Raw genomic sequence first — 24373 nt, 5'->3', positions numbered from 1 at the left:
CGCCGTCAAGTGAGTAATGCTCGCAATTCCACAGCGATGCATATAAAATATCCGATGCAGAGCTGTCACCGGCACCTCTGTCTTGATATCCGAGCGACGAGGGTGCGTCGGTGGTCGCCATCGGCGCAAGAGCCATCCTCTTCGGCCCGAGCGCTGCCGTGGTGCTAGCGCGACAGACACAATTCTTTCGCGCTGATAATCGATCGATAACGCCAATCGATCACCAAATGTGCGTTATAATGAGCCGCTGCTACCGCCAACAGTGTTTTATTTCATTGCATTCTCGCTCCGCTGAACCGCTACTCGCGAATCGTGCATTTCCGACAACAATCATGGAACCAGCTAATGATTCCAATTCCGCGTTCGGTTCACAAAGCTGCTTTCAATTTTTTTTTCCGGCTATTAAATGAACAGAAACGCGCGCGATATCTCTTGCACACGATTTTTTGTTTTCGGCGATACGTCGCTTTTAGGTCACTTGGATTTCGTTTATTTTTATTGATTATTCGCCTTGCTGACGACTTTTGCTCGCGATAAATCATTTGCTCATTAAAATATTGTTTGTTTATATATTTTACAATTTTCAACAATATAAAATATAAGGCATCTTCTTCACCTTGAATGAGAGAGAAGTAAGAGAAGGAAATAGTAGCGATTTATTATCGCAATTAATAGGATGTCTTATCATAATAAATATTTGTGTTAGTAAGAAACATTTAAAATTTGCCACAATATTAATTAATATAATAAATTATACTGCTAAATAATGAATAGCAGTATGAATTGTTAAATAATGCTACGATGCAAATTATTTATTGCTCGTTCGAAATATGGGAAATAATTGTCCGGATTTAATAGTTTTATTTCAATGGATTTGTGCAAATATAAAAAAACGGTGCGCAATAATTTTCCATGTGGCTCTTTATGCTTCAGCTGCTTGTTTGGAGGTTGTTGCTTGAACTCAATTAACTTTGACCGTGTATGAAATGCGTATTACAGCATCTTCAATCGAGTTAATGCATGACGAGCACTTCGTAATCCTTGAACGATAACTCTTCGCCATCGAACGGGATGTACAGGCATCCGTGACTTCGTTGTACCTGAAGAGAACATTTTCAAGTCTTCACATTAGAGTCCTCACGTGTTCTCGCACAAAAATAAGCAGCATTGCGTAAAATAATAGATTTCACGCACAGAATATAAATTGGAAAGAAACCCAAAGAGATACGTTTAAAGAAAATATACGAAAATCATAAAAATTCTGCATTCCGAGTGCCTGTCACATGTGTTTATTGCTTTTGAGTTTTCTGCAAATAAACAATTGCCGAAAAGACCGACCTTGCCAACCGTTTGAGCTCCACTATGGAGGACACGGCCAACGTATAGAGGTTCTCCGTCCGCTGTTTGACCGGCGATTACAGCATCCGTTGGCACTTCACCGTCGCGGCAGAATTCCCATGCAAATTCGCCTTGGCAAAGAACCTGGCATCGTAATATCGTTAATTAATTACAGCTAATTACTCGTGATTACATTAACAATTAATTGCGACAGCATTCATTCATTATTATTAGAAAAGATTATCAGATCAGACCAAAATTTGATTGTAACGAATCTCGCTGGATACGCCGAAGACGTTCTGATCGAGATATGATTCTCGAGAATCATATCTCGACTGGTTCGATAATCACATTTCAAGAGAATATAAGCAATATCTATAGATTATCTTGAGCTAAGGTCTCGATATGATTAATCTCTGCAAAAATTTGTACTTTGATTGTATATCTATTTATGGCATGTTACGTAAGCTGCAAAAGCGATCTGCAATTGCTTTTAATCGCTACTGAAGAATTAGAGGAGATCGTTAATGGCCCATGGGCGGGCTTAAGCTAGTCAATAAGGCTTTTACTTCTGCAAATTGTTATGCAAATTGCCTAACGAGACAAATTGATACTGCAGTCACTTTTGTGAAAAAAATCATGGAGCGAAAGCGACGTAATTTCGCGATAAATTGGCAAAGGTTCTTCAACGCCAACAATTGCGTTGTTGTAAGTAAAATTATTTTTGCACGCTTCGCAATCAAAAGACCTCCTTGAAATTTCATTAGTTTTAATAAATTTTAATTTCTCTCTGATAAAAATACAAAGCGGTGCAAGATTTTAATCGAGTCTTTCGTTATGCAGAAAATATTTGTCGCTTTACTTACGTCAAAATTATCTTTGGGATGTTCTTCGCCGTTGTGACTAACGTAAGCGACGTTCTTATCGGGAAGCACTTTCGCTGGCAACATGTCACCAGCGTGGAAAGCTCTGCCGACATAAATCAAGCATCCGTCAGAGTCGCGGCCACCGTTGACCGCGTTTTCTGGCAGCGATTGACCGCCGGAACGGTTCACCCACCTGTAGGCTGTAAAGGCAAATGTCAAATTGTCAATAACGTTGTTGAACAAATTAATTCTATTTTAACAGATCGTCCAAGTTTTAACACTTTCATTCGTTATTTCATTTTTAGATAAGAAATTTTAATTACATAAAGTTCATTGTCAACGATATCTTTGATATAAAATTGACATCAAGATAAGGAAAATTTTTTTAAGACAGTATTTTTTTTAGATATTTATTACCAAAATCATTTTTGCAGAATTGTTAGTTTACGTTTCATAAGAATAAATTGTGCAAAATTAATTTTATTGATTCTACAGGCTGTTTCATAATGTCCGTGCCAACGATCGTGTGCGGTAAACTGAATAGAAAAGTCCTTTATTGTTTTGCAATTTTTGCAATAATAATTGAGATATTAATTAAAAAGGATTGACGAGTAATCGTGCGTTGCGCGTGATTAGACCGTGGGCTGTACGCTCTAGGCGTGACAGCAACGAGGATCGCACGGCAACGAAAAATAACAACGCGTGTTACTCCTGTTTTCGCCAGACGCGATCACTCGTCAATCCTTTTTAATTGATATCTCAATTATTATTGCGAAAATTGCAAAACGATACAGGACTTTTCTATTCAGTTTATCGCATTCTACCCGCACACGAGCGTTGACACGGACATTATGAAACACCCTGTATATCCTGTGAAAGTCACAGTTTTATTAATATCTAAGAGAAAGTGTCAGAGATTTCGTTTTTGATTATTGATAACTACTACACACAACGCAGCTATTTAGTTGTAATTTTAATAGTTTTAATTTAATTTAAACGACATTAATTTTTCTTACATAGTTTTACAAACATCTGGTGAACTAACATATAACGAACATATGTGTTACGTAATATTAAAATGCGTTAACACTGACACATATTTCCCGTAATCAATATGATAAGATTCTTCCAGAAGGTTCTTGTAATCAATGATTTCATCGCAAGTACTATCTTTTCGACTAATATGATTCATTATTTAAACTTATTTAAATTGATATTTTCGAAGTTTAATTAAGAATTTTCTGCAAAAGCCTTATCTAACTATTTAATATACAACGCAATATTATTAACTCAGATACATATATATGTATAATTTTATAATATGTTATCAAGTTATATAGCTTTAACAGTATGTGTTGTAGAAACGAATTTAAAAATGATAATTATTTTAGAAATGATTAATTAGCTAGAAATGATTAATCCGAGGCTTGAAATTTCATTAATCTTTCACAATGAGAAGATTAATGATGAGAAACGACGATATATGATTAAATAGCAAATCAACAGCAAATGAATGAAGGTAAAACGAATAAAAAAGAATAGAAAAATAGTTTCATAAAAAAAAAGTATCTTAAAATAACGAGAGATTTTTACTTTAGAAAGGCAAAATTTTCTCTTACCTGGCATAATGAAGTCGATTCGGCACGGTTGACGCCTAGGTACGAAATGATCCATATCGTGTCTGTACGATGGGTTAAAACATCGTGTAATCTTATCGCTTCTGTAATCTTATTTGCCGAAACGTTCCGCATTTCCTTTTTTCTCCTGTCGCGTTATGTTTGAAAGATACTTATTCAGAATGTAATGATATGATATATTCTCACACCTTTCTATCTGAATTATCTAGTGTTTTACATGGCAAAAACTATTATAGTATAATTACTAAAATTTAATAAATTTTTATTTAGATATTGCATTTTACTATTAAAATTTGAATTTTTATAGCGAGTTATTGTACAGAGACTTAAATTATGATTAATTTATGCTTCTTTATGTTTTTAATTTAAATAACTAGCGCTGTATATTGCATATTGCATTACTTTGTCCTATCTTTTGTATGCATAAGAAATTTAATATTTTGAATTTATTACCTAAAGATGTTTCTTATCGACAGGATGATCGTTGGTAGAACGCAAGTGTTGCGCGAAGTTGACGAAAGATGGTAGTTGAAGCTTTCACACACGTGGGTTGTACAGAATAGTTCGCACATATGTTTTTCGTGTAATTTTACATATTTCTATAAAAAAGTACACATAAATCCTTTTTCAAAATGAAAGTTAAAATGTTAAATAGGGATCCTAACGTTTACTTACGAGAGACTAAACGAGATATTCACAAAGGTAAACCTAGATCGAAATTAATTTAACTTACTGTGTTTACACTGAATAACAACTTGGTTATTTTCAGTTCCTAGAAATTATGATCCATCTTTGCATCCCTTCGAAGCTCCGAGGGAGTACACGAAAGCACTGAACGCTGTTAAATTAGAAAGAGTATTTGCAAAACCATTTATTGGCAGTTTAGAAGGTCACAAGGACTCGGTGTTCTGCATTTGTAAACATCCCACTCAGTTGTCCACTCTTCTGAGTGGTGCTTGCGATGGTGAAGTAAGAACATGGAATCTTGCCCAAGGAACTTCCACACGTGCATTTTTGGCTCACGATGGCATAACTCGTGGAATTACATACGCAGGAGGTGGAAAACATTTTATTACTATTGGAGATGATAAGACGATTAAGACATGGAATGCTGAGTCTGTTAGTGAAGAAGAAGAACCTTTAAATACTATTATCTGCAAAGTATGTAATTTATATATATAATCTTTCAATGCATTTCTCAAATGCAGAAGTATTTAAGCGTTCTAAACGGATCTTTCTTACTTTTAGACGGTGTTAACTGGTATAACCCATCATCGATCAGATCCTGTATTCGTCACCTGCGGAGAAGTATGCCAGATGTGGGAAGAAACTCGTAACGAGCCAGTGCGTACATTCAAATGGGGGGTGGACAGCTTACATGATGTAAAATTCAACTTAGTGCAAAGAAATCTCTTGGGTATGATATGATGTACAAGGCACATAACCTAGTTTGAAAGTTTATTTTGATATTTTTGTATTATCTATTAATTCTTTATATAAGAGATTTTGTTATCAAAACTCATAATTCTATTAATGTTTGTCTTTACCTTTAGCCTCTTGTGCAAGCGATCGCAGTATAATTTTGTACGATACTAGAGATGTAGGACCTCTACAAAGAATAGTGATGAAATTGCGAAGCAATAAACTTGCTTGGAACCCCACCGAGGCTGTGAGCTTTACGTGTGCTAATGAAGACTACAAGTGAGTTTATAAATGACAGTGATAGAAATAATGGTTTCATAAAATTGGCACAAAAATCTTAAATGTATGTTTCTCTAGTTTGTATACCTATGATATCCGGAAGTTGAGAACTCCAGTTAATGTACACATGGATCACGTGGAGGCTGTGATAGATGTGGATTATTCGCCGATGGGGAAAGAGTTTGTCTCAGCCAGTTACGACAAGTCGATCCGTATCTTCGAAGTCAACAAAGGCCACTCGCGAGAAGTGTACCACACAAGACGTATGCATAGACTTACTTGCATCGGATGGTCATCTGATAATAAATATGTAATTAGCGGCAGCGATGAAATGAACCTTCGGTTATGGAAGGCTAAAGCGTCGGAGAAACTTGGTATCGTAAGTATTAATATAGAATTTGTAAATTTATATTCAATTTGAAATAAAGTAATACCGATAACTATGCATTTTTACTTTTCACAACAGTTAAAGGCTCGAGAAAGAAAGGCACTGCTTTGCAACGAAGCCTTGAAAGAAAAGTTCGCGGCCCATCAAGAAATTCGACGGATCGCGCGTCACAGACAAGTGCCGAAGCATATATACAACGCGCGAGCCGAATTGCGGACGATTCGTGAGAAAAATAAACGCAAGTACGTATTAAGTTACAAACATCCAAATTTTATAAATCTTGAGCAGCGTCTTCATGAAATATCGTTTTATTTTTCAGGGAAGCTAATAGGCGTTATCATTCTAAAAAGGGAACCGTGCCGTTCGTGGCTGAAAGAAAGAAGCACATTGTCTCTCAAGAGTAAAATTAGAATGACATATTTTCGTATCTTTTTACTATGATCGACTACGTTATTTTTCGGTCTTTATTTTTATTATCAGTTGACCGGCAAGTACTGAATTTTTGTATTTAAATCTTATACTAGATGTCATGTGTATTCGCAAGAAGTATTTTGTATTATATTTATTGTAATAAATAATTTCTCTTGACATTATACAACGCATCACGATAATAAATTCATAAAACATTACAAACCTCAAGCAGTGATTAATGTCATGCGTAGCGTATCTTACAACAGTTAATTATGCTGGGTTTTCTTGCGCGATTACTTTAGCACGTATTAATCGATTTCGTAATACAAATAGTTTCCTTTTCTCCCGTTATTTCAAGTTTATATTCCCAGAAAAGCTTATTGAAATCCTGGTACGATCCGTTAGATTGCGCAAGATTAACAAATATAAGACACACTTTATGCGATTATGTGGTCATGTGAGCTGAAAAAAATGATTCGTATAAAATTAATAAAGTTTTACAAATACAGTATTTTTTGTTTTCATTACAATGCAATCTGCGTTGTCGTTAAATTGTTACAGAGAAACACATTGTAGAAGCAGAGAGTCAGAAATCCATATTCGCACGAATCTATTATACATATCATACATACGATTTTAATGCGCCATATGTACCTTTCTAAACTTTCTCCTAACACAATGCATTGCTAGGTATGATTCTAGAATACAAATCTTATCAATACGATATTGGAGCATTTTTCCTCTCGCTCGAAGAATCGAAACCGTTACGTATTTTGAGGAGTTTGACATCAAGCGAATATCAAATAAGTGCATTGCAATTGAATCATCAAAATCATAGCGGTTTCGAGTCTTGCTTCGATAAAAAATGTTACATGGCAGTTTAAGATTTTTCGATGTAGCCTCAATAACTTGTATATATTGAAAAACACACTTGATCCAAAATACTGTTGCATCCGGTCATAATTCCTGGAAAATTAATTGCTGACGTACAAAAAGTGCCACGCAATTTAGTGTCTGGTCGCCAAGTTCGGCATAAACATAATCGGTATTTACGCATAATCGTATAGTTTTCATTGTCGTAACTATGCGCGAAATTTCTGTACAAGACTAGTTGAGAAATTAAATTATCGCCTATTACAGTATATCCATATTTCCACCGAATCCAAGTTTTGGAGGAGTTTCCACGTCCTCTTAGGTATAATAATGCTTTCAGGATTCCATGCCATTTTCCTAATCCTCTTCGACATTTACTAATTAAATATATGTGTGGAAATATCGAGTAAGAATAATTATAATATATATACATATAAACACATGTACATTAATATTAGGATTGGGGGACTAAAAACGAAAAACGTTCGTTTCTGTTGATAAATTCGAAAATTCTTTTTGATTTGCATTTAAATTGCATCTTTCTTTGTTTCACCAAAATACTAAAATATTTTCTAATAATTTCATATTTCTATTTGTTGCGGATTAGAAAATAAATTTTAATGTGAAAAGTTTTTATTCCACACGTAATGTTACTTTACATGTGATATTAATCGAGATGTCCGATAATTAGAACTATTTATTTAGTTTTCTTTCACGAGAAAAAAATAGCTTCTCTTTTTATCAGAGTTTCAATGAATCTTGTTTCACTTTTAGTCCCCGGTTGCGATATATCATTGGGATTGCAACTAAATGTTGAACGGAAGAAGTCCGATATAGACTCGATAGGTCAGACATACCTTGATTTCGATATCCAGTTTAATATTTTTATACGACTCGACTCTCGTGGTTGAATCTTTCCTTTTTTATAACTTTAGCACTGTTGCAACTATCGAGAACGAATCAAATGCTAATAAAACTTGATACACTTTGCTGTTTAACACAGAGAAACCTGCAAAAAGATAATTTACTTCGATCGAAGATTCGATAAGTGTCAATTGTTTCGCTTCACTCGCTGTAACAAGCTTAAAACTAATCTCCCGCTAGGCGTGCTGTAATACAAAAGATCATTCTTCCTCGACATTGCTACTCCAGTCACGTCAATAACACTAGAAATAATTAAATTATCTACGTTACATTCCTTATTATCGTTAATGACTTATAAGTATGTATCACTGTTGGCTGTGCAAACCTTTCTGGAACATAGATTGATAACTAAGCGTCGCACTAAGTGTATACCTTATATCATGCCAATATCAATTACTGCATGCAAATTCTTCTTGCGGGTGATAATCGCAAATAACGTTGATTCTTTGATTAATGGCACAAAGTCTATCCAGGTACAAATATACCAAACGGTGCCTCACATTCCTTTCGATTAATAAGCAGTGTTTTTGCAAAAAAAAAAGTACAAGTCTGCGAACGATTGCGACGACTCGATAATCATTCTAAACGTTCAGATCGGCCATCATTTTGCGGAAATCCGCTAAAGTGTTATAATCGGGATCCGAATCGATGTCCGCGAAATCTTTACTGGAGTCGGTCTTGACGAAGCTCGGATTATATCGGCTTAGCGACAACGGACATGGCAGTAATTCCGGCATCACCGAATGGTGAGTGATCAGCGCGGTGAGCGTGGTGAATTCTTTTGTGAAGCCCTGAAACATAAAACATTATTGATTTTACAGCGCGTTCTATTATTCATAAAGACGCTGATTTTCACCCTTCACAAAGCTTGGTTGTTTCACTTTTATAATATTCTTCTCTGTGAAAAATATTGCTAAAATCCACAATTTTTTTGTTTTTATTTGAAATGTAAAGAATCCTGTTTGATAAATGTATATGTAACCAGAGTTTACTGTTTTCGCTGTTACATGCGCATTGTATTAAATCATATCGTACAAAATCATTATATGCATATTATCGTGTTACAATGCAAACTGTTGCAATACGTTGCCGGGACAATGTAATGTGATATTTTGGTTGACGGAGATCTTTCCTCGCGTTTTCAGGCGAAACGCGCCGCATAACGAGGCGGTATTAAAATGTACCAGACATGTGTGTGTATGTGTGTGTGTGCGCGCGCGCTGAGACGAGCTTCGTGTATCAGAATTATCGCATACGGCATTCATTCGAATCTGGCTACTGTACTGTTACAGGGATGCAATTCCGCGCCAGCGTAGGGGAAGAGAGTGAGAGAGAGTGGAGTTTTGATTTCCCTACGGCATCCACAACACATCCAACAAAACTCATTTATACTGGTTTCGGAGATTATCAAAGTCAGCGGACTCATTTAATCTATCCTGCGAAGGGGAAGTTCGACCATTTAAATACGCGTATCCGCACGGCTAAATGTAGTAGCTTTGTAGCTTGGCGCATGTGGCATCGCGAGTATAATGTCTGGCTACTAAAAGCATCGGCCCTTCGCGCTTCAGCGGCCCACGTACCTTATTTCAATATTAACTCGCGCGTACGGCAGGATTACGTCGCCCTCCCGTAGGTATCGTTTCGAGCGTTAAAAAGGATTTCCACTCTCCTAAACCGATGTTTAGCTTCGCAGAATGCGAGGACGATTCCGCGTACGAGCGCGGTTGTAGCGCGCTGCGATTGTTGAAAAAAAAAAAAAATCGCCGTATTAATTTTGCAGATTTCACTTCGGATTCCTCAAAGGAACGCGCATGTTTTTGGTAGGGAGATTCGCGAGCCTCGTCTGTGCATCCCTAACTACATTTTGACTTGAGTCGGTGAAGGGCACTGAAGAAAGAGACTTACTTTGATTTTGTAACCTTTGTTTGTGCGCATTATAAGATAATGGGCTATTCCGCTCGGCTGGAATTCACGGGGAACACGGAGGGAGAGAGCGTAACATCCGGGCTTGCTAGTACTCTCTCGCACCATGAACGCTCCTTCCGGCTCTTGGCTCAATACCTCCAGCGTTATCTCTCTGAAATCACGGTTGTATCGTTAATCATAAAGTGTGAATCGTATTGCGAGATCCCTCGCAACGCGTGTACAAATAAGATGGAATCGGATTTCGATGTAAGTTACGAAGACGCTATCGGGACTAGATTGTGCACTTGGATCATTGGTGGAGTATTTAAAATTAGCCAGAAGGCGACGCGCTATTTCGGCGCACCGGAAAGCGTGTACGTGGTGGGTGTGTGTGTGTGTGTGTGTGTGTGTGTGTGTCACTCTGTTATTCCACACATGCAGTAATGTGTCGCGGACGAACCTGGGTATTCCAGCCTGAAACCAAGGCGCTTTGCGTAGCTCTGCCTCCTCGCTTCGATTATTCAGGCTGTCTGTTCTCTCGGGTAAAGGCGGCGGGGTTGGCGTCGAGCCATGAGTACTTCCGTCAGCGGGCACCGAGCTGCTCGACGTGCTAATTTGCGATCTTCTTTTCGACTTGAATTCTGTTTCCGTGCCCGAACCCGGGCAATTGTGTCCTATCCTGAAAATGAAAGAGCCGTCATTCACGATTCACACCGATTCCTCCGCCGCCTTCCGCGGGGAAGAAGGAGCGGGAAGAGAAGAGAGAGAGAGAGAAAGAGAGAGAGAATGAGAAAGTGGCAACGGCCTGGCGACTCACCTGTTGTTCTCGATGTTGAAGTTCTTCGCGGTGATGGACGCGTTGATGGTGTTGTCGAGGCTCTCGGACGGCGGGATCTTGTTGTACGGCGGCCTCGTGCCCTCCGAGTCGATGATCGCCTCGTTTATGTAGCCACCGGAATGGGGCCTGTTCGATGGGCTGGTTGGCGTGCTGCTACCGCTGACGAGCGGGCAGCTGTCGTCCTCGCTGTTCAGCCCAAGAACGTCGCGTCCGCCTGTCAAACCCATCGCCAGCCGCTTTATCAGCGGCGGCTTGTCCGTTAGCCTCTTGTACGAATTCAGCTCCGTCGGCGAGTTGCTCTCATCGCTGCTCGGCGTGCTCTGCTGGGAAATGCTCTTCGGCTCATTCTCGTTCGTTATGGGCCCGAGGACGTTCGTGAACGACGGCCGCAGGCCGGGAATCGTGTTCGGCGCCTGGAATTCGAATCGATTCGTTGAAACGCGAGCTCGGGAATTACTCGCTGAAATTAACGCATCGATCGCTGATCCGTTTAATCAGTCCGAAACCTTTCCGCGGTGGCTGGTGTTTTACCCGATCTATGGTCCCTTTGAGTTACGCGCGCAACGCTTGATACGCGTCGCGCAAAAAGTGAATGAAACTACGGCGTGAAAAAGAAACGCGTCGCGGACGTGAAACTCCGTATTTTCATGTTAATTCGCTCTAAACTGCTGCCGGACGAATTAAAACTCATTTCCGCGCCCGTGCGTGATAAAACTGTTTTGCTCTCGCGACCAGCTCTCCGCACTTGTATGAATTCACCTTTACGCCGGCGAGTCGCAGCGTGGGCGAGCCGGCGCTGCCAAGCTGCACGTTCATGTCCGTTGCGGACGAACCCCTTCCAGTCCTGGAGGCGGGCGATGTCCGACTTTTCAGCCACGAGTTCGACGACGGACTCCTGCAAGCGCCCGCGGCGATCGTGTCGTCTCCGGACAGCGATTTGTTCTGCAAGCGAAAGCAACGATCGTTGTTAAAATTATACCTCAAATTATGTGTCTAAAAAAAAAAAAAAAATCAGTCAATTACTTTCGCAAGATCGCACCAGAGATTCCAGTTCAATGCGTCATCATTGCTCTAAGCGGATCCAGGCGGATCAATCACGGAAGAATCATTAATCAAACGAAACCGTTGAAACCGTCGCGATCGTCCTGAGGATTCTCTTGAATGAATATTTGATCGGCAGAATCACGCGATTCCCAAGGCGACTTTGCGGCGGCGTCCATCGGACGGACTGTAGCGGACTGACCGTTTACTTGGAAACGCGACGCGACGCGGCGCGAGACGGTGAGCGAGAGACTCGGGTCGAATTTATAATTAACGCGGCCCGTAAACGGGACACCTACTGGAGTCGGCGGCCCCCGTGAGACCACGTCGAGAGGACACGGTCGTCGTCGTCGTCGTCGTCGTTGTCGTCGTTGTCCCTTTCGTCTCGCGCTTGGATATTTAAGAAGCTCTTCCGCGCGAGAGCCGCGCTCCGGCTGCTCCTTCGCTGGCGATATCCGCAGTACGCGTATTCCCAGTATTTACTTTAATATATTTCCGGAGCTTTCGTGCTTGTGCCATCGTGGGAAAAATTTTGCGACGCTCGAATCGAGCATAAATAGTTCTAGCGATTTCAATCCATTTCGCGAAACGAAATTTTCTCCAAGCGAAGACTCGCGATAATTATATTACATTGAAGTCAATTGGGAAGTTTCTCCTCCGATTTCCCGATCAATTGAATAATAATATTGCGTTGCGCGTAAATTTCTATAAGGAATATTTTAAAACTTCGGAGTTCTATTTCCTACGCGCTTATTTATTTTGCGCACGCTGTTGCGATACACAGCTCGACAAGAATAATCTTTAAGAAGATCCGAGAACTGTCCGCTAATTGCTAAAACTACGTAATTGCAATCTACGACGCTTTTGTGAGAAAACTAGCAGATGGCACGATATACTACCAGCTTGTAGAGTTGGGCTTGTGAAGTTTAACTTGACTAACTTGCTAGCTGGCGGCGACAAAAACAAATTACTTCATTAGCACTTTGAATTACACGCCCCTTTTCTTTGTTATTTACTTTACCGGAAAAAAAAAATTTTTCCTATTCCCCGCATTTTAGAACTTTCGTTAATTAAACGGCCAATTATCTGCTACCGCGCCAAGAGATATGTTTGACACGTACCCACGACGTGCGATGTTCCTGCTTGTCTTTGCGGTAAGATGATGTCGATCGCGGTGAGATTACATCCTGAAGGATTGGCTGACGCTGAAGCTGCGCCACGTACGCCATGCGGAAGGCATTGCCAACGATGGTATTCAGCTCCTCCGCCTGCAAGCAGACAAGGAAACTCAAATCCTCAACTTTATTTCATATATAATGCAGCAACAATAATAAAAAGCGCAAACTTTATGAAATTTTACTTGATTATCGCTCTAATATAATTGCCGCAATTTAATTCGCGGTGCAATTTCGCCATTTGCTGCTCCTAATTGTATAAAAGCTTAAATCTTTTCGTGCTTCGCGCAGCAAAATTAATCCAAGCAATTAATTTTTCAGAAAAAGATTTTCTTTCGAATTATTCAAGATCAAGCGAAGATACCTCTTCAAGTTTTTACTTTACTTGCAATTAGCAGAAATACAGCCAAATTGATTTTCTTCCGTGTTGTGCTTAAAAATTACAGTAAAGATAGTCTGCAAAATTTACAGCATCTATTTTTTATTCCTTCCAAATAAATGTCCACGCGCTATTTTATGGAGCAGAAAAGGAAACCCGAATGTTGGGATTAAAATTCGATCGTACTATCAAGAGCGGTGAATACAAAGTAGATAGGAAAACTAGCGGGAGCCCGGGAGTAATATTTTAGCGAGAGATCCGATAAATTTGGAAAGCGCGTTACACAAAATAGGGTCTTCGTTTCACATCGGGCCAATTAGATTTTTAGAACCGCCGGGCGGTGGCGAAGGAGAAACGTCCGGTTGAAGAGCAGACGCCGCGGTTGCAGCGCAAGCGTGTACATCTGAATGTGTAATAAGCACTCGCGGGGAGCCGCAAGCCCCGGCGCAAGCCTTCGCTCTCGTGTGCGTCTAGAAAGCTTCTGGCTGCACATGCCTCACATTTGAGCCCGATCCAGATACGGATCGCCCGTGAATGTGTGTGCGCGCGCCCCCGCGCCGACGAGGAGGAATATATAACCGGGAATGGGAAAAAGGTCGGACGAGAGGGTGCGGAAAGGCTATCTTTCTCCTTTTCGAAAGCTCGCGGTGAAAGCCGCGACGCGGCGCGTATTAATGCACACCGGTCGGCCGACGAGGGGCTAAAGGGTCTAAGAGGAAGCATTGTGCGCGCGAGCGTAGAGGCGGACGAGAGCGAGCGATTAACGTCTCTAACTTTTCCTTTCACGGCGTTACAGCCGTGGCGCGCCCGCGAGAGAGCGAGATCCGCCGAGGGAGATATTCAATCGTTTCGCGTCGTCGAGTACGCGTACGTCTCGGATTCTAACTCTCGCATTCCCCGCCCAGCGGTGGGTATCTCCGCCTATGTATCCATCCCCGTGACATTGTTAGGACATTGTTGCAACCGGCGCGGAAATCCCTCTGCATCCCCCGCTCGAGTTCCGCGCCGTAGGCGGGATATGCATTCCTCGAGTCGCGGAATCCGCTCGCGGAAATGCAAACGAGAGACAGGGCTGTAAAGCCGGAGCGCGCGTCGCCGTACTTTCCAATAAATGCTATATTGATCTGCAAAAGCCGGCGTCGCTAAATCCCGTCTCGGGGCTCACGGCGGATATTCATTGACATTTAAAATGCTCGTCGAGCATGTCGCGGAGACAAAGCGAAAGGGTACGCGCAACGTAAGAGAGAATAATGCGTTTTAATGATACGCGCTCGTGCGGGACAACGGCGGAACCCGAAGCTTTTTAGATTAAAACGCACGGCAGCGCGGCTTACTCGAATAATTTCATGGTTTGCGGTTGAGGTCGGGTCGAATGATTCCACTAGGAACGAGATATTTCAATTACGCTTGCACGCGGAGAGCAAGGCAATGACTCGGACTATAATTGCGGACCGGGCGCACGACCGTTCCGTAACTCGCTAAGTCATAACCGAGCACTCACTTCCGCTCCGCACGAATCGCCCATGTGTGCCATAAAGATCTTTCCGTTTATGCGCAGCGATATACGCGGGACTTTAATTGCGGGTAAGAAGAATGGATATCGTGTACATTTGACTATATTTTCACATCGCGAAAACGAGATGCGATATTAACGTCGAAATTGTATCGCTGATCGGAACATCAACGGAAATTACTCGGTTCGATTTTTTATTTCATAAAAAAAAAATCGTTCAATTCTTCCTTTTTGAAGCAGATCGCAATCCCCCCTTTCGAATATGTTTCTGCTATCACACAAGCGCTAATGGACGCTGAATATCCGACGGCGCAAATAGATTTCTCGCTGCCATCTCGATTGCAACGATTTAAAATTGATTTAAAATTGATACACAGTAGAATTAATGTACCCGGCGGCTCTATTAACTTCTCATTGACTCCGGTATCTCTATTGATCGCGTATTGTGCGCGCGCGAAGCAGACGCGCGAGGCCAAGCGAGATATCATCAATGAAAACGTAGCGCGGATCCAGACGCGCGCATTCCACGGCGTGGGAAAATCCGGGGGACTAATTTATCGTGGGGAAGAACACGTTCCTCCCATCAACGCCATGCCTCACGGAAACGTGAAAGAAAACGTTCCGGCGATGGAGATTACTCGCTCACGAGTGGACCAAAGGATCGTGTCATAGAGCAGAATTTATCGTCGCCGTGGGCGGAACTGCTCGCGCGCGGGGTCGAACACCATAACTTCGAACCCCGTTGGTCGACAATCGAAAATACGGCCCTGAGATTCCCGCCCCGAGGTGGAATTTAAGCGCGATGAAATCATCACCAGCGACTCTTCTTTCTTCCTCTCCGCTCCATCCCGTCCTGGACGTTGACTCGAGCAGGCACTGACCCTCTTCACAGTGTTTGGATTCAGGTCCGATCGACCGATCGATCGACAGCGATCGATCAATTGCGTAAAACTTGATCGATATCCCTCGTTCCCCCTCTCTCTCTCTCTCTCTACATTTTTTGCATTACAAACGTGAAATTTTGCGTCCGAAGAATTTCAAGATCTAGCGTGAAAACGTGTGAGAAAAATTTTCAAATACCGAATAACACACGTCAGAATGTTGGACTTTGGAGAGAAAAAAATTGCAGTTTTGGGAGGCTATTTAGTTCGCTTTAGTTCATCTCGATTCGCGCCGGTGACTCCGGCACGAAAGGACGAGGGACACGAGGAATTGGATGGGAGGAGAGGACCGAAAGGGCGATGGATCGCGCCGCGGCTTTGCGCCGGTGCAGCGTGACGGGCTACATTCCAAGCATTCCGCGCGGTCACGGCCATATCTCCAGCTCCTCTAGATTTCCCGTCCCTGTGTACCCTCCGGTCTACCAATACCACCGGCTCGCCGGTGCACGGCCGGTACTCGCAATAATGGCGTACGGGGTAGGGATGGCCCTCGTCACACTTCTGAATTTCCCTCGCCTTCGGTTTCTGGTTTACCTCGACGATGCTCGGCGGCCGCGGATAAACGGTCGGCGAGGAAAAGTTCCAGAACGTAAGGACATTCTCTCTCTTTCTCTCTCCTTCTCTCCGCGCCGGGTATCGTTATTGCACTGAATATAGCAACCGCCCACCATCGTCGCTTCGCTGGCTTCGCCAGCGTCATCGACGGAATCGGCACAACTGCGCCTTCACATCGCTTCAAATTGTCACCCTAATTCCACGTCTTCCTCGTTTGTCACGTTTCCTTCATCCGCGCGCGTTCCAGTAACCTCCCGCAGTCTTATGTCTGCACGTGGGAATGCTATTGAGCCCGCGGAAAATGACATTGTCGAAGTAAATCCTACGGGCTTGCGATATCAGTTGTGCCGTTCTCACAAATGTTGGTCCAAGTTAACAGAGGCTTAACTGATTCCCTGTCATCTCTTCGAGGCTGCGGAGAGAAACGAGATCGCGCGCTCAAGACTGTCAAGCGCGATCGAGGCGAATGAAGGTTAAAATGTATGAACAAGCCGCCGCCGCCGGCATCCCGGATCTCTGCTCGTGACGGGTAGGCTAGTTTCGAATACCAAATATTCGATATCTCGAGTCACACCGTTACGCGCCGTCGTATCGCTACGATCTCACTCACTCCGCGTGCGCGCTTGCTAACAAAATAATCGTCATAACGTTCGTCATGATTACGCGCGTTACGCCCGCGATGTCTGAAATTAACTCCGGAAATTAAATTAGAATGAATTCAGAGAAGAACGTCTTTATTCCGAAGGGAGCGAATTCACGTTTGCATTCAATGCATTTGATGAAAACGCGGAGCACCCGCTCTCCCTTTATTCTGTTTATGAATGTCAGGAATCGATCTCGTTTGCGTGAAAAGAAATTATCATTTAAATAGCCGCGGAGAGAGATGGAAAGCAAAAATTAGCGGCAATAATTTTGATGGTAAATAGCTACGCGCTTTTCGGACTCTGCAGGCCGGAAATGGGGAGGTTATACAAGTCCGTTGGTGTATAACGCTGGAATATCGTTTGACCGTGTGGCACTTTGTTCGGCGTAACGTGAAATCGGTCGAAGATTGGATCGAATATAGTCGGAGGGATGCGTCGGTCAGGGAGCGCAGATGAAGCACGACCATTGCATAATCTCTCTTTGATCAGCAATTAACGCTTAGCGACTGGAGTATGCTGGTGGTTCCATCTGTTCCACATCTAACAGCTGCGACACCAAAATATTGCAATTACGGTTGCTGATTTATTTAATCCCCGTTACGCGGCCAAATCCAGTTATTTTACCGATTTTTTAAATTTCAAACCGCGACTCGACACTTGTCCCCGTCGAAATTAATGCTATAATCCCGATCGGCGGCAGCTGAAACCGTCAGTTCGACGCAAGTTCTTTTTACATTTTTGATATCGACAGTTTTTGATTTTTATCTATCTAAAAATGTATCTTGATTCGAAAAAATCGCTTTCGTTTCTAAATAAAGAAGAACGAATTATCGATCAGTTATTTGCTTGAAATTAAAACACCGCTCGCGCGCCGATTAAAAGTTTTAAAAGCTCGAGCTAAAAGGAAAGAGTCGTGCTCGCGATAATCTAAGGACAACGTTTATGTTTCGACCATCGAATTAAATCTCCATCATGCCAACTTGTTCTTGTTAAAAGATTATTAGCGTGGAACCCACGTGCAGTCGCAAGGGCAGCCGAAATGAGCGACGTAGCTTTGATTGGCTTTACTCGCGCGGTAGATCGGCGTGGCTTATCGCATGAGGGTCCTCGACAATGAGCGGCGAATTTAACGACGCGGTGATGCGTGAATCGTGCATCACAGTAGGACAATACGCCCACTTTGTGGCCCGTACAGTTTGCTACTGTACCCCAGAGCCTCGTCATTAAACGTATTTCGGTGCCTCCAGAAATGCACCCTCGAGAATGCGACGCGACGCGACGCGCGGGGAGAAATACTTCGTTTCAAATTTCTCGCTGCTTGAATTTCTTCCTTATCGTATGCGCGATTCTCAATGGTCCGAAATGCATACGCGCAACGGAGCGTTGCTGTGCATTCTTAGAATCGTCATCGCTTCCTGGTATTAAATTATTAAATCGAATAAACAAGTGATTGGTCATCGCTGCGAAACAAGTGTGTTCGTGAAAGAGATTTCTAAGAAATAAATTGATATAATCACATAGCATGATTCATTCGTCACTCTCTTGTGATGCGAAAACATTAAAACTATTTCAAACGCGTTTGTTTTTTTCGATTGTCTTCAAATCCCGCGGCTTTCCTTCTCTTTTCGATCTGGAAATTATATCGGAACGTGTTGCTTATGCTAACAGACAATATAATGCTAATTTCATGATCGGATTTAGCTCCAATCGATTAAGTCGTTACACATCGCATTAATCTGTAATATGCATTACGCATATACTGGGGTAATCTGTATGTTCTCCGTTGCGTAAGTCAATCAGCCTCCATTATCTATGGAGAGTGCTACACCCATGTAATATTCGCGCTCGATTGTCGAGTCTTCAAGACGTGCGTTACACGTAAAAACGCGATATTGATCCACTTATCGCGCGCGAACGCATGAGCTTTTCATCGAAGGAAAATGGATTATCTTCTCGCGAATGCTGATCTTTTACTACTTCCATATTTCGATATTATTCGAGAAGCAATCGTATCTTTTTCTCGCGAAATGATAAAATATATGTCAATTTATAGCATACATTTGTGCGATCACTAAAAATATTCCAAATAATTTTAGCATAAATATTTTGCCAGTGGATTTTTCTAATAATATAATTTAATTTAAAAAAACATGAAAATGACACTCTAATAAATGGATTATTGAAAAATACGAGCGCGCAGTTTAGTCTAAAAAAATTTGAAGCATATATATTATCGTGTTAAAATAATAGACAATAAAAGTATAACAAGCATTAGAGAATTGGCTTTATTGAACCCGTGAGAAGGAGAGTTATGCAACGTTGAATTTTTCCACGTGAATAACTATGATTATTTCTCCGTCGGGAGTGAAATAAAAGATAAAACCGGAAGTAGATTCGCACGAATGACGTAGCATAGTGGTAGTTACATCATGCATCATACACACAGAGAGGAAGAGCATTGCCGACGCTAAAAGTGGTTGACATATGCGTTCAATGCGAGGGGCGATGCACTCGATGCGTTCGATTCGAAACACAACGCATGGACATTGGCATCGCGCGATGTCATTCTTGGCAGCGAGCGCGCTTGCGAGCGTAATCATCGCGAAATAGCATTTCACGGCGTTCACCTGGAATCACCGTGGAGAATCCAAATTGCAAATCGCGTAAATAGCCGCGTATGTCGAGCGCGTTTGTCGAAAAAAAAAGTCATCGCCATCACGGATTTTTCGCGACTGTTCGCTTGCTTCCTCGGTAATAGGCGCTAAACAAAACTGCACGCTCACGGCACGAGAGATATGGACCTCGACAATATTTGTCGTCCATGTCTACGCGTCCCGCATATCACAGAGTCATCGCGTCAGTTGTCCAATTTGATTGGCAGAGTTTACGGAGGAAAAAAAAAAAAATGATCGTCGGTAAGAATCGAAGTATACGTCGTATAATAAAACGTTAAGACGGCACATCTGCTCTCCACGAGCCGACAAAACCGGAAGGAGGCGGCCGATCCGAGTGGTATGAAAAATCAATGACGAAGCCATTACAGAGTCCTTCAACCGGGAACTAACGTGTTATTGAGAAGCTACCAGGTATAACCCCTCCCCCCCGCCTAGCCTCGAGAGTTCATATTGTACTTGGAGTCGCTATGAGATGCCTTGGGACGGTAATGGGCCACCTTTTGTGCGAGACGCTCTATAGATGTCGAGAGAAATTCCGCAACGTTTTACGCAACATGGTATATAGCTGCTCGCCTTCTCCCCGTCTCTCTTTCTCCCGCTCTCGATTTTTTTCATTGGAAACATCTTCGTTTCGGTCGACTGTGTCGGTCGCGCTGAAAGCGGGGAATCCGGGACGAACAGAGAGTTGCGCGGAATCACCTGGGCTTCACAAATAGTGAACTCGCTCGGGAGATCATTGGAAACTCGTCAAATTCGGACGGCGCTTTGTGAATCTCGCTGCGAAGGACTTCGGCCTTTGTGCGCGGGTCACGGCGGGTCGACACGAATTATGATTTTCTATTGTGAAGTCAAGAGGAACTCGCGGAGGGATGGTGGTTTTCGTAAGCGGGATTTCAAAGCTCCTCGCTCGCGTATCGCTTTGGCGACAATGCGAGATAATCTGGGCGCAGCTGTATGCCATGGTGACTAATAATATATGCGAATCCTTGCGCGCGCGTTCTCAAATGCAAATTTTATTACGTTATTAACATATGCGACCAGCTGAGAAAAGGAAAACTTGTCCGAATTTTGGAAACCCTTAATTTCTCAATTTATCGTTTCAATTGAAACCAGCTGCGGTTCGACTTTAATATTCATGAAGATTTTTGAAAGTTGACAACTTCCGTCTAAATTCCCATGATTTTCGAAAAAAGTGCGTTTCTCCGAAAAATGTCGTCGCGAATAAATATCTGTGAGGATAATGATACGGGTACGTATATCTCGTCGCTGAAATATCAATGCCATGTAGACACTCCATCGGTAAGGAGGCAACGGACGAAGCAGCGAGGCATCTCGCGCTACAAGCAGCTATATGAAGCCGAGGAATGCGTTCGTCCGATCCCACGGCTTATCCCCCTTCACTCTCCCTTCCCTCGTTAGCTCTTTTTCTTTCTGGTACGATAGTAGTATTACCGGGCTTAGGCTTTCTCTCTCTCACTCTCCTCCGTGCGCGTTCTCTCGGACTCCAGTATGCAATCTACCGACGCGATGGCTCTCTTTTAGCAGATCCTGGAATGCGACTATCAAACGTCGTTCTATCTCTGTCCGATCTTCCTCAAATATTGAAGAAGCGGGTAAAATATGCCGTACTGACAAATGAGATAACTTTAATGAAAAGAAAGGTCATTAAAAAATTTAATGACGGAAGGAGGAATAACTTTAATCGACAAGAATTTAGAAATTTGGGTAGTCTTTGTCGTATATCGTATTATTTAAAAAAATTTTTTTTACGCATATATTCGATATCGTACTTGACAGGGGCGCGCTGGAGATATATCAAATATGAAAAACTGATACGCTCTTCCTTTTAATGATCATGTTTCATGCTGGTGAAACAGAAGGACCGTTTTCCTCTGTTTTTTCGTCGCTGCACCGACCGCATCTCCGGAGGTCATATTACGGTACCGCGACCTAATCGCGATAATATGGCAAGAGGTAAAGTCTATGCCGCGAAGTCAGGATATTCAGATCATTTCATTATGTATATCACTGGGACTTGGCGCTCATTATCGCAGAAATCTTTCTACTCGGCGAAAAATAATATTTGAAAATCAATTTATCCAAGTGTTGGATTGAAGAAAAAGTTAAAGGAAAAACTGTGTAAGAGAAATCGCGAATTGAAAATGATGGAAACTATGCGCAATGCGCAATTTACGTTGCAGACGGCTACGTGCGCGATACACGATTGAGATTCGCGCAATTAAGCTCCGCAAGCACTTACTTTGAGCTTCTGAGTGTGACCGCATCGACAACAGCAATACGACATGTAATCGGGTAGCGCGGGCATAAATTTCAACTGCTCCTGCTGCGAATACTCGTCCACGAGTTTGCGATAATGCACCCTGAAAATAGGCCTCGTTGCGCTCTGCGAGCCTTTGCCGAGGCGTCCCATAATCGCAGAGAATGCGGCCAGGATATTGCGCCTGCGTGCAAGCCTCCTCATGCCACAGCGACCGTTGTACTTGCTCGTCCTTCCGAATCGCGCCTTCGTATCCCCGGACACCGATAGGAAAATACTTTCTCTCCGAGCACTGACCGCGCACGTAGAGAGAGAAAAAAAAAATCAGCCCTTGTTTAAACTTAAACGGTGAAGCAGCGATCTGTCGCGTTGCGTCACACGCGGAACAGGCCGCATCGCCTTCGCACAGTTCACGTCGGCTCCGTTCGCACTTTTAATATTAATATTCCACACATTTCTGGGAAGAGGTGGGGATCACACATTCACGACACCACGCAGCACACTTTCTAATGCACGAAACACCGGCGGCGCGTCGGCACGCTAAAGTATTTACTTTGTCGGGTGCCTTTCTCCGAAGATATTCCTACGACGATGCCGGCCGCTATCGCGGGCCGGGCACCTCTTGAAATCACGAAAGAATCCATTTACATCTCATGCAGCGCGCAGCGGTGAGCGCCCCATCCTCGGCTAATGCGATCGGGAACGCTGATATCCGTCGGTGGCGCGAGAGAGCGCCGAGACGGCGCGTTCATCCCGGATTTTCCAGCGTTTTCCGCGAGGATTTTCGTAAATTCGTCGCGCGGCGGCTTCTCTCGCGGACTCGTCGCGGCGGTCGGTTCGAGTCGCCCACGACGTAAGCTATTATTAGCAAACGATGATCGCGATGTCATGGATCAGCGACGGGACCAGTTCTGCCGGCAGTTTCACACGGCATGCGACACACGCATGAAGGATCGTGAGTTCCACTTGCGATGGCGTGCGTAGTCCTCGCGCTACGTGTCGCTCTGCATGCCGGACCCGCGGAAACCGGTTAACGAGTACACCGAGCTACTTCTCGCTTCTTGCACGTCGTCTGTCAACTGTATATGCGCGCACAGTACAGCTACGACTCTTGCACATTGCGTTTTCCGGCGGATTCTGCCGCAGGACGATCTCCATTACCGGCGTCGGGATCACATCCGATACCTGAGCGCATTCTCAGGTGCCGCTTCACAATTGTTCCGGAATGCGTCCTCGAGAGAAGACCCGACGAATATATCCTTGGAAAATTTCTCAATAAATTTTATACTTTTCGCGACACGCGAATCGTCGCGCGTCCTCTTCCCTTTCGCGACTCTTAATTATACCTTCGGAATGCTTAATTACACCGTATCGTCATGCGTTCTAATTTGCATGGCATTCCAATGTCACAGCCTTTCACTTTTTCGCTGGCCGAGTAAGTCGGGCGCGCACCATCGCGGAAGCGGAAACTCGCGGAGGGCCGGGAGGGTCGCGCCGTTCGTTGAAGTTGGACGATTTAAAGCGCGCGCGAGCCCGGTCCACGCGGTGGACCTTTTTGCCATCAATCGGAGAAGAAGCTACGGGGCCAACTTCGCCGGCGAAGATTCCCGTCCCTTCCTCTCTCTTCTCTCTGTTCGATGCACGTTGGCGGTCCGCCGCCGCCGCCGCCGCCGCCGCCGCCGCTGCCGCCTGCCTCTCGAGCGGCCGGAGCACGCGAAGCCGTAAGAGACTGGATGCCAACGTGCTTAACCGAACCGGCGATGGCAATACCTCCCGGTACGTATAGTGAGAGACTGAGAGTCCATGAGGAACACGAAGCGAGAGCGGCTCCGCTCCGACCGGCCCACACGGTTCTCCATCCCCACCGCATTTCTCTCGTCGAGGAACGGAGCGGTGCGACCGACCGACCGACCGCTTTCTTGCTTCAACCGCGGCATTGAACACGTTCAACGGCAGCTGTTGAATACCACGTGTCCCCGTTCTCCCTCTCACCCGCGCTGTCCCTCGCCGCCTCTCTCTTTCTATCCGCCGGCGCGCCGGCGTCTCTTTCCTCCTGTCCGGCCGGACGCTCTCTTCATCTCTGTCGCGATCTTTTCCGCGGCTTCGTACTCTTTTTACCCCGCCTCGACCGCGCCACTCCGACGGCGAACCAGCGCCGCGCGGAGCGCATGAGTTTGCGATTCGCGTTCTTTGACCTGCCGTCAGCGCGACGCGGCTCCACTCGCGGACTCCGATTCGCGCCGGTTGCCCCGATGACGCGTGAAGCATCTTTGATAGAAATATATCTTTTT

General features: G+C 43.7%; 3 protein-coding genes across 4 annotated transcripts; 1 reads left to right on the top strand and 2 right to left on the bottom strand.

Annotated features, from left to right (window-relative positions):
* Window positions 1–555: 555 nt before the first annotated feature.
* On the bottom strand, window positions 556–4416 carry LOC105672167 (uncharacterized). Its single transcript, XM_012366910.2, has 5 exons — window positions 4295–4416; window positions 3824–3885; window positions 2205–2404; window positions 1339–1482; window positions 556–1100 (listed from the first exon to the last, which is right to left on the bottom strand). Exons 1-5 carry the CDS (start codon window positions 4411–4413, stop codon window positions 1014–1016), a joined length of 612 nt encoding a protein of 203 aa, XP_012222333.2. The 5' UTR covers window positions 4414–4416; the 3' UTR covers window positions 556–1013.
* Window positions 4401–6528, top strand: LOC105672166 (DDB1- and CUL4-associated factor 13). The gene is made up of 7 exons (XM_012366909.2): window positions 4401–4543; window positions 4611–5002; window positions 5090–5258; window positions 5395–5542; window positions 5621–5921; window positions 6009–6172; window positions 6250–6528. The coding sequence occupies exons 1-7, from the start codon at window positions 4474–4476 to the stop codon at window positions 6332–6334; spliced, it is 1329 nt and encodes a 442-aa protein (XP_012222332.2). The 5' UTR covers window positions 4401–4473; the 3' UTR covers window positions 6335–6528.
* LOC105672165 (EGFR adapter protein-like) lies at window positions 6478–23983 on the bottom strand. Of its 2 annotated transcripts, XM_012366907.2 has the most exons (7): window positions 22065–23976; window positions 13044–13190; window positions 11641–11823; window positions 10861–11294; window positions 10504–10722; window positions 10044–10215; window positions 6478–8929 (listed from the first exon to the last, which is right to left on the bottom strand). In XM_012366907.2, exons 1-7 carry the CDS (start codon window positions 22284–22286, stop codon window positions 8720–8722), a joined length of 1587 nt encoding a protein of 528 aa, XP_012222330.1. In that variant the 5' UTR covers window positions 22287–23976; the 3' UTR covers window positions 6478–8719. The 2 variants fall into 2 exon arrangements, with proteins under 2 accessions (XP_012222330.1, XP_067209475.1); XM_067353374.1 differs by lacking the exon at window positions 13044–13190 and having other exon boundaries at window positions 22065–23983.
* Window positions 23984–24373: the final 390 nt, after the last annotated feature.

This window comes from Linepithema humile, chromosome 4 (assembly GCF_040581485.1).
Source record: "Linepithema humile isolate Giens D197 chromosome 4, Lhum_UNIL_v1.0, whole genome shotgun sequence".
Classification (NCBI taxonomy): domain Eukaryota; kingdom Metazoa; phylum Arthropoda; class Insecta; order Hymenoptera; family Formicidae; genus Linepithema; species Linepithema humile.
Note: the sequence above shows the minus strand (reverse complement) of the source record. Positions and strands in the feature narration are given on the sequence as shown.

Excerpts from the sequence above, each read along its gene's own strand:
- LOC105672165 (XM_012366907.2), bottom strand. The coding sequence starts at position 22,286 with ATGAGGAGGCTTGCACGCAGGCGCAATATCCTGGCCGCATTCTCTGCG. Across the intron at positions 11,824-13,043 it reads AGGAACATCGCACGTCGTGG|AACAAATCGCTGTCCGGAGA; the intron begins GTACGTGTCAAA and ends TTTCGCTTGCAG. Across the intron at positions 10,216-10,503 it reads TTTCAGGCTGGAATACCCAG|AGAGATAACGCTGGAGGTAT; the intron begins GTTCGTCCGCGA and ends CCGTGATTTCAG.
- LOC105672167 (XM_012366910.2), bottom strand. The coding sequence starts at position 4,413 with ATGTGCGAACTATTCTGTACAACCCACGTGTGTGAAAGCTTCAACTAC. Across the intron at positions 2,405-3,823 it reads AATCGACTTCATTATGCCAG|CCTACAGGTGGGTGAACCGT; the intron begins GTAAGAGAAAAT and ends TTGCCTTTACAG. Across the intron at positions 1,483-2,204 it reads ATCCCAAAGATAATTTTGAC|GTTCTTTGCCAAGGCGAATT; the intron begins GTAAGTAAAGCG and ends TTACGATGCCAG.
- LOC105672166 (XM_012366909.2), top strand. The coding sequence starts at position 4,474 with ATGAAAGTTAAAATGTTAAATAGGGATCCTAACGTTTACTTACGAGAG. Across the intron at positions 4,544-4,610 it reads TAAACGAGATATTCACAAAG|TTCCTAGAAATTATGATCCA; the intron begins GTAAACCTAGAT and ends GGTTATTTTCAG. Across the intron at positions 6,173-6,249 it reads CGTGAGAAAAATAAACGCAA|GGAAGCTAATAGGCGTTATC; the intron begins GTACGTATTAAG and ends TTTATTTTTCAG.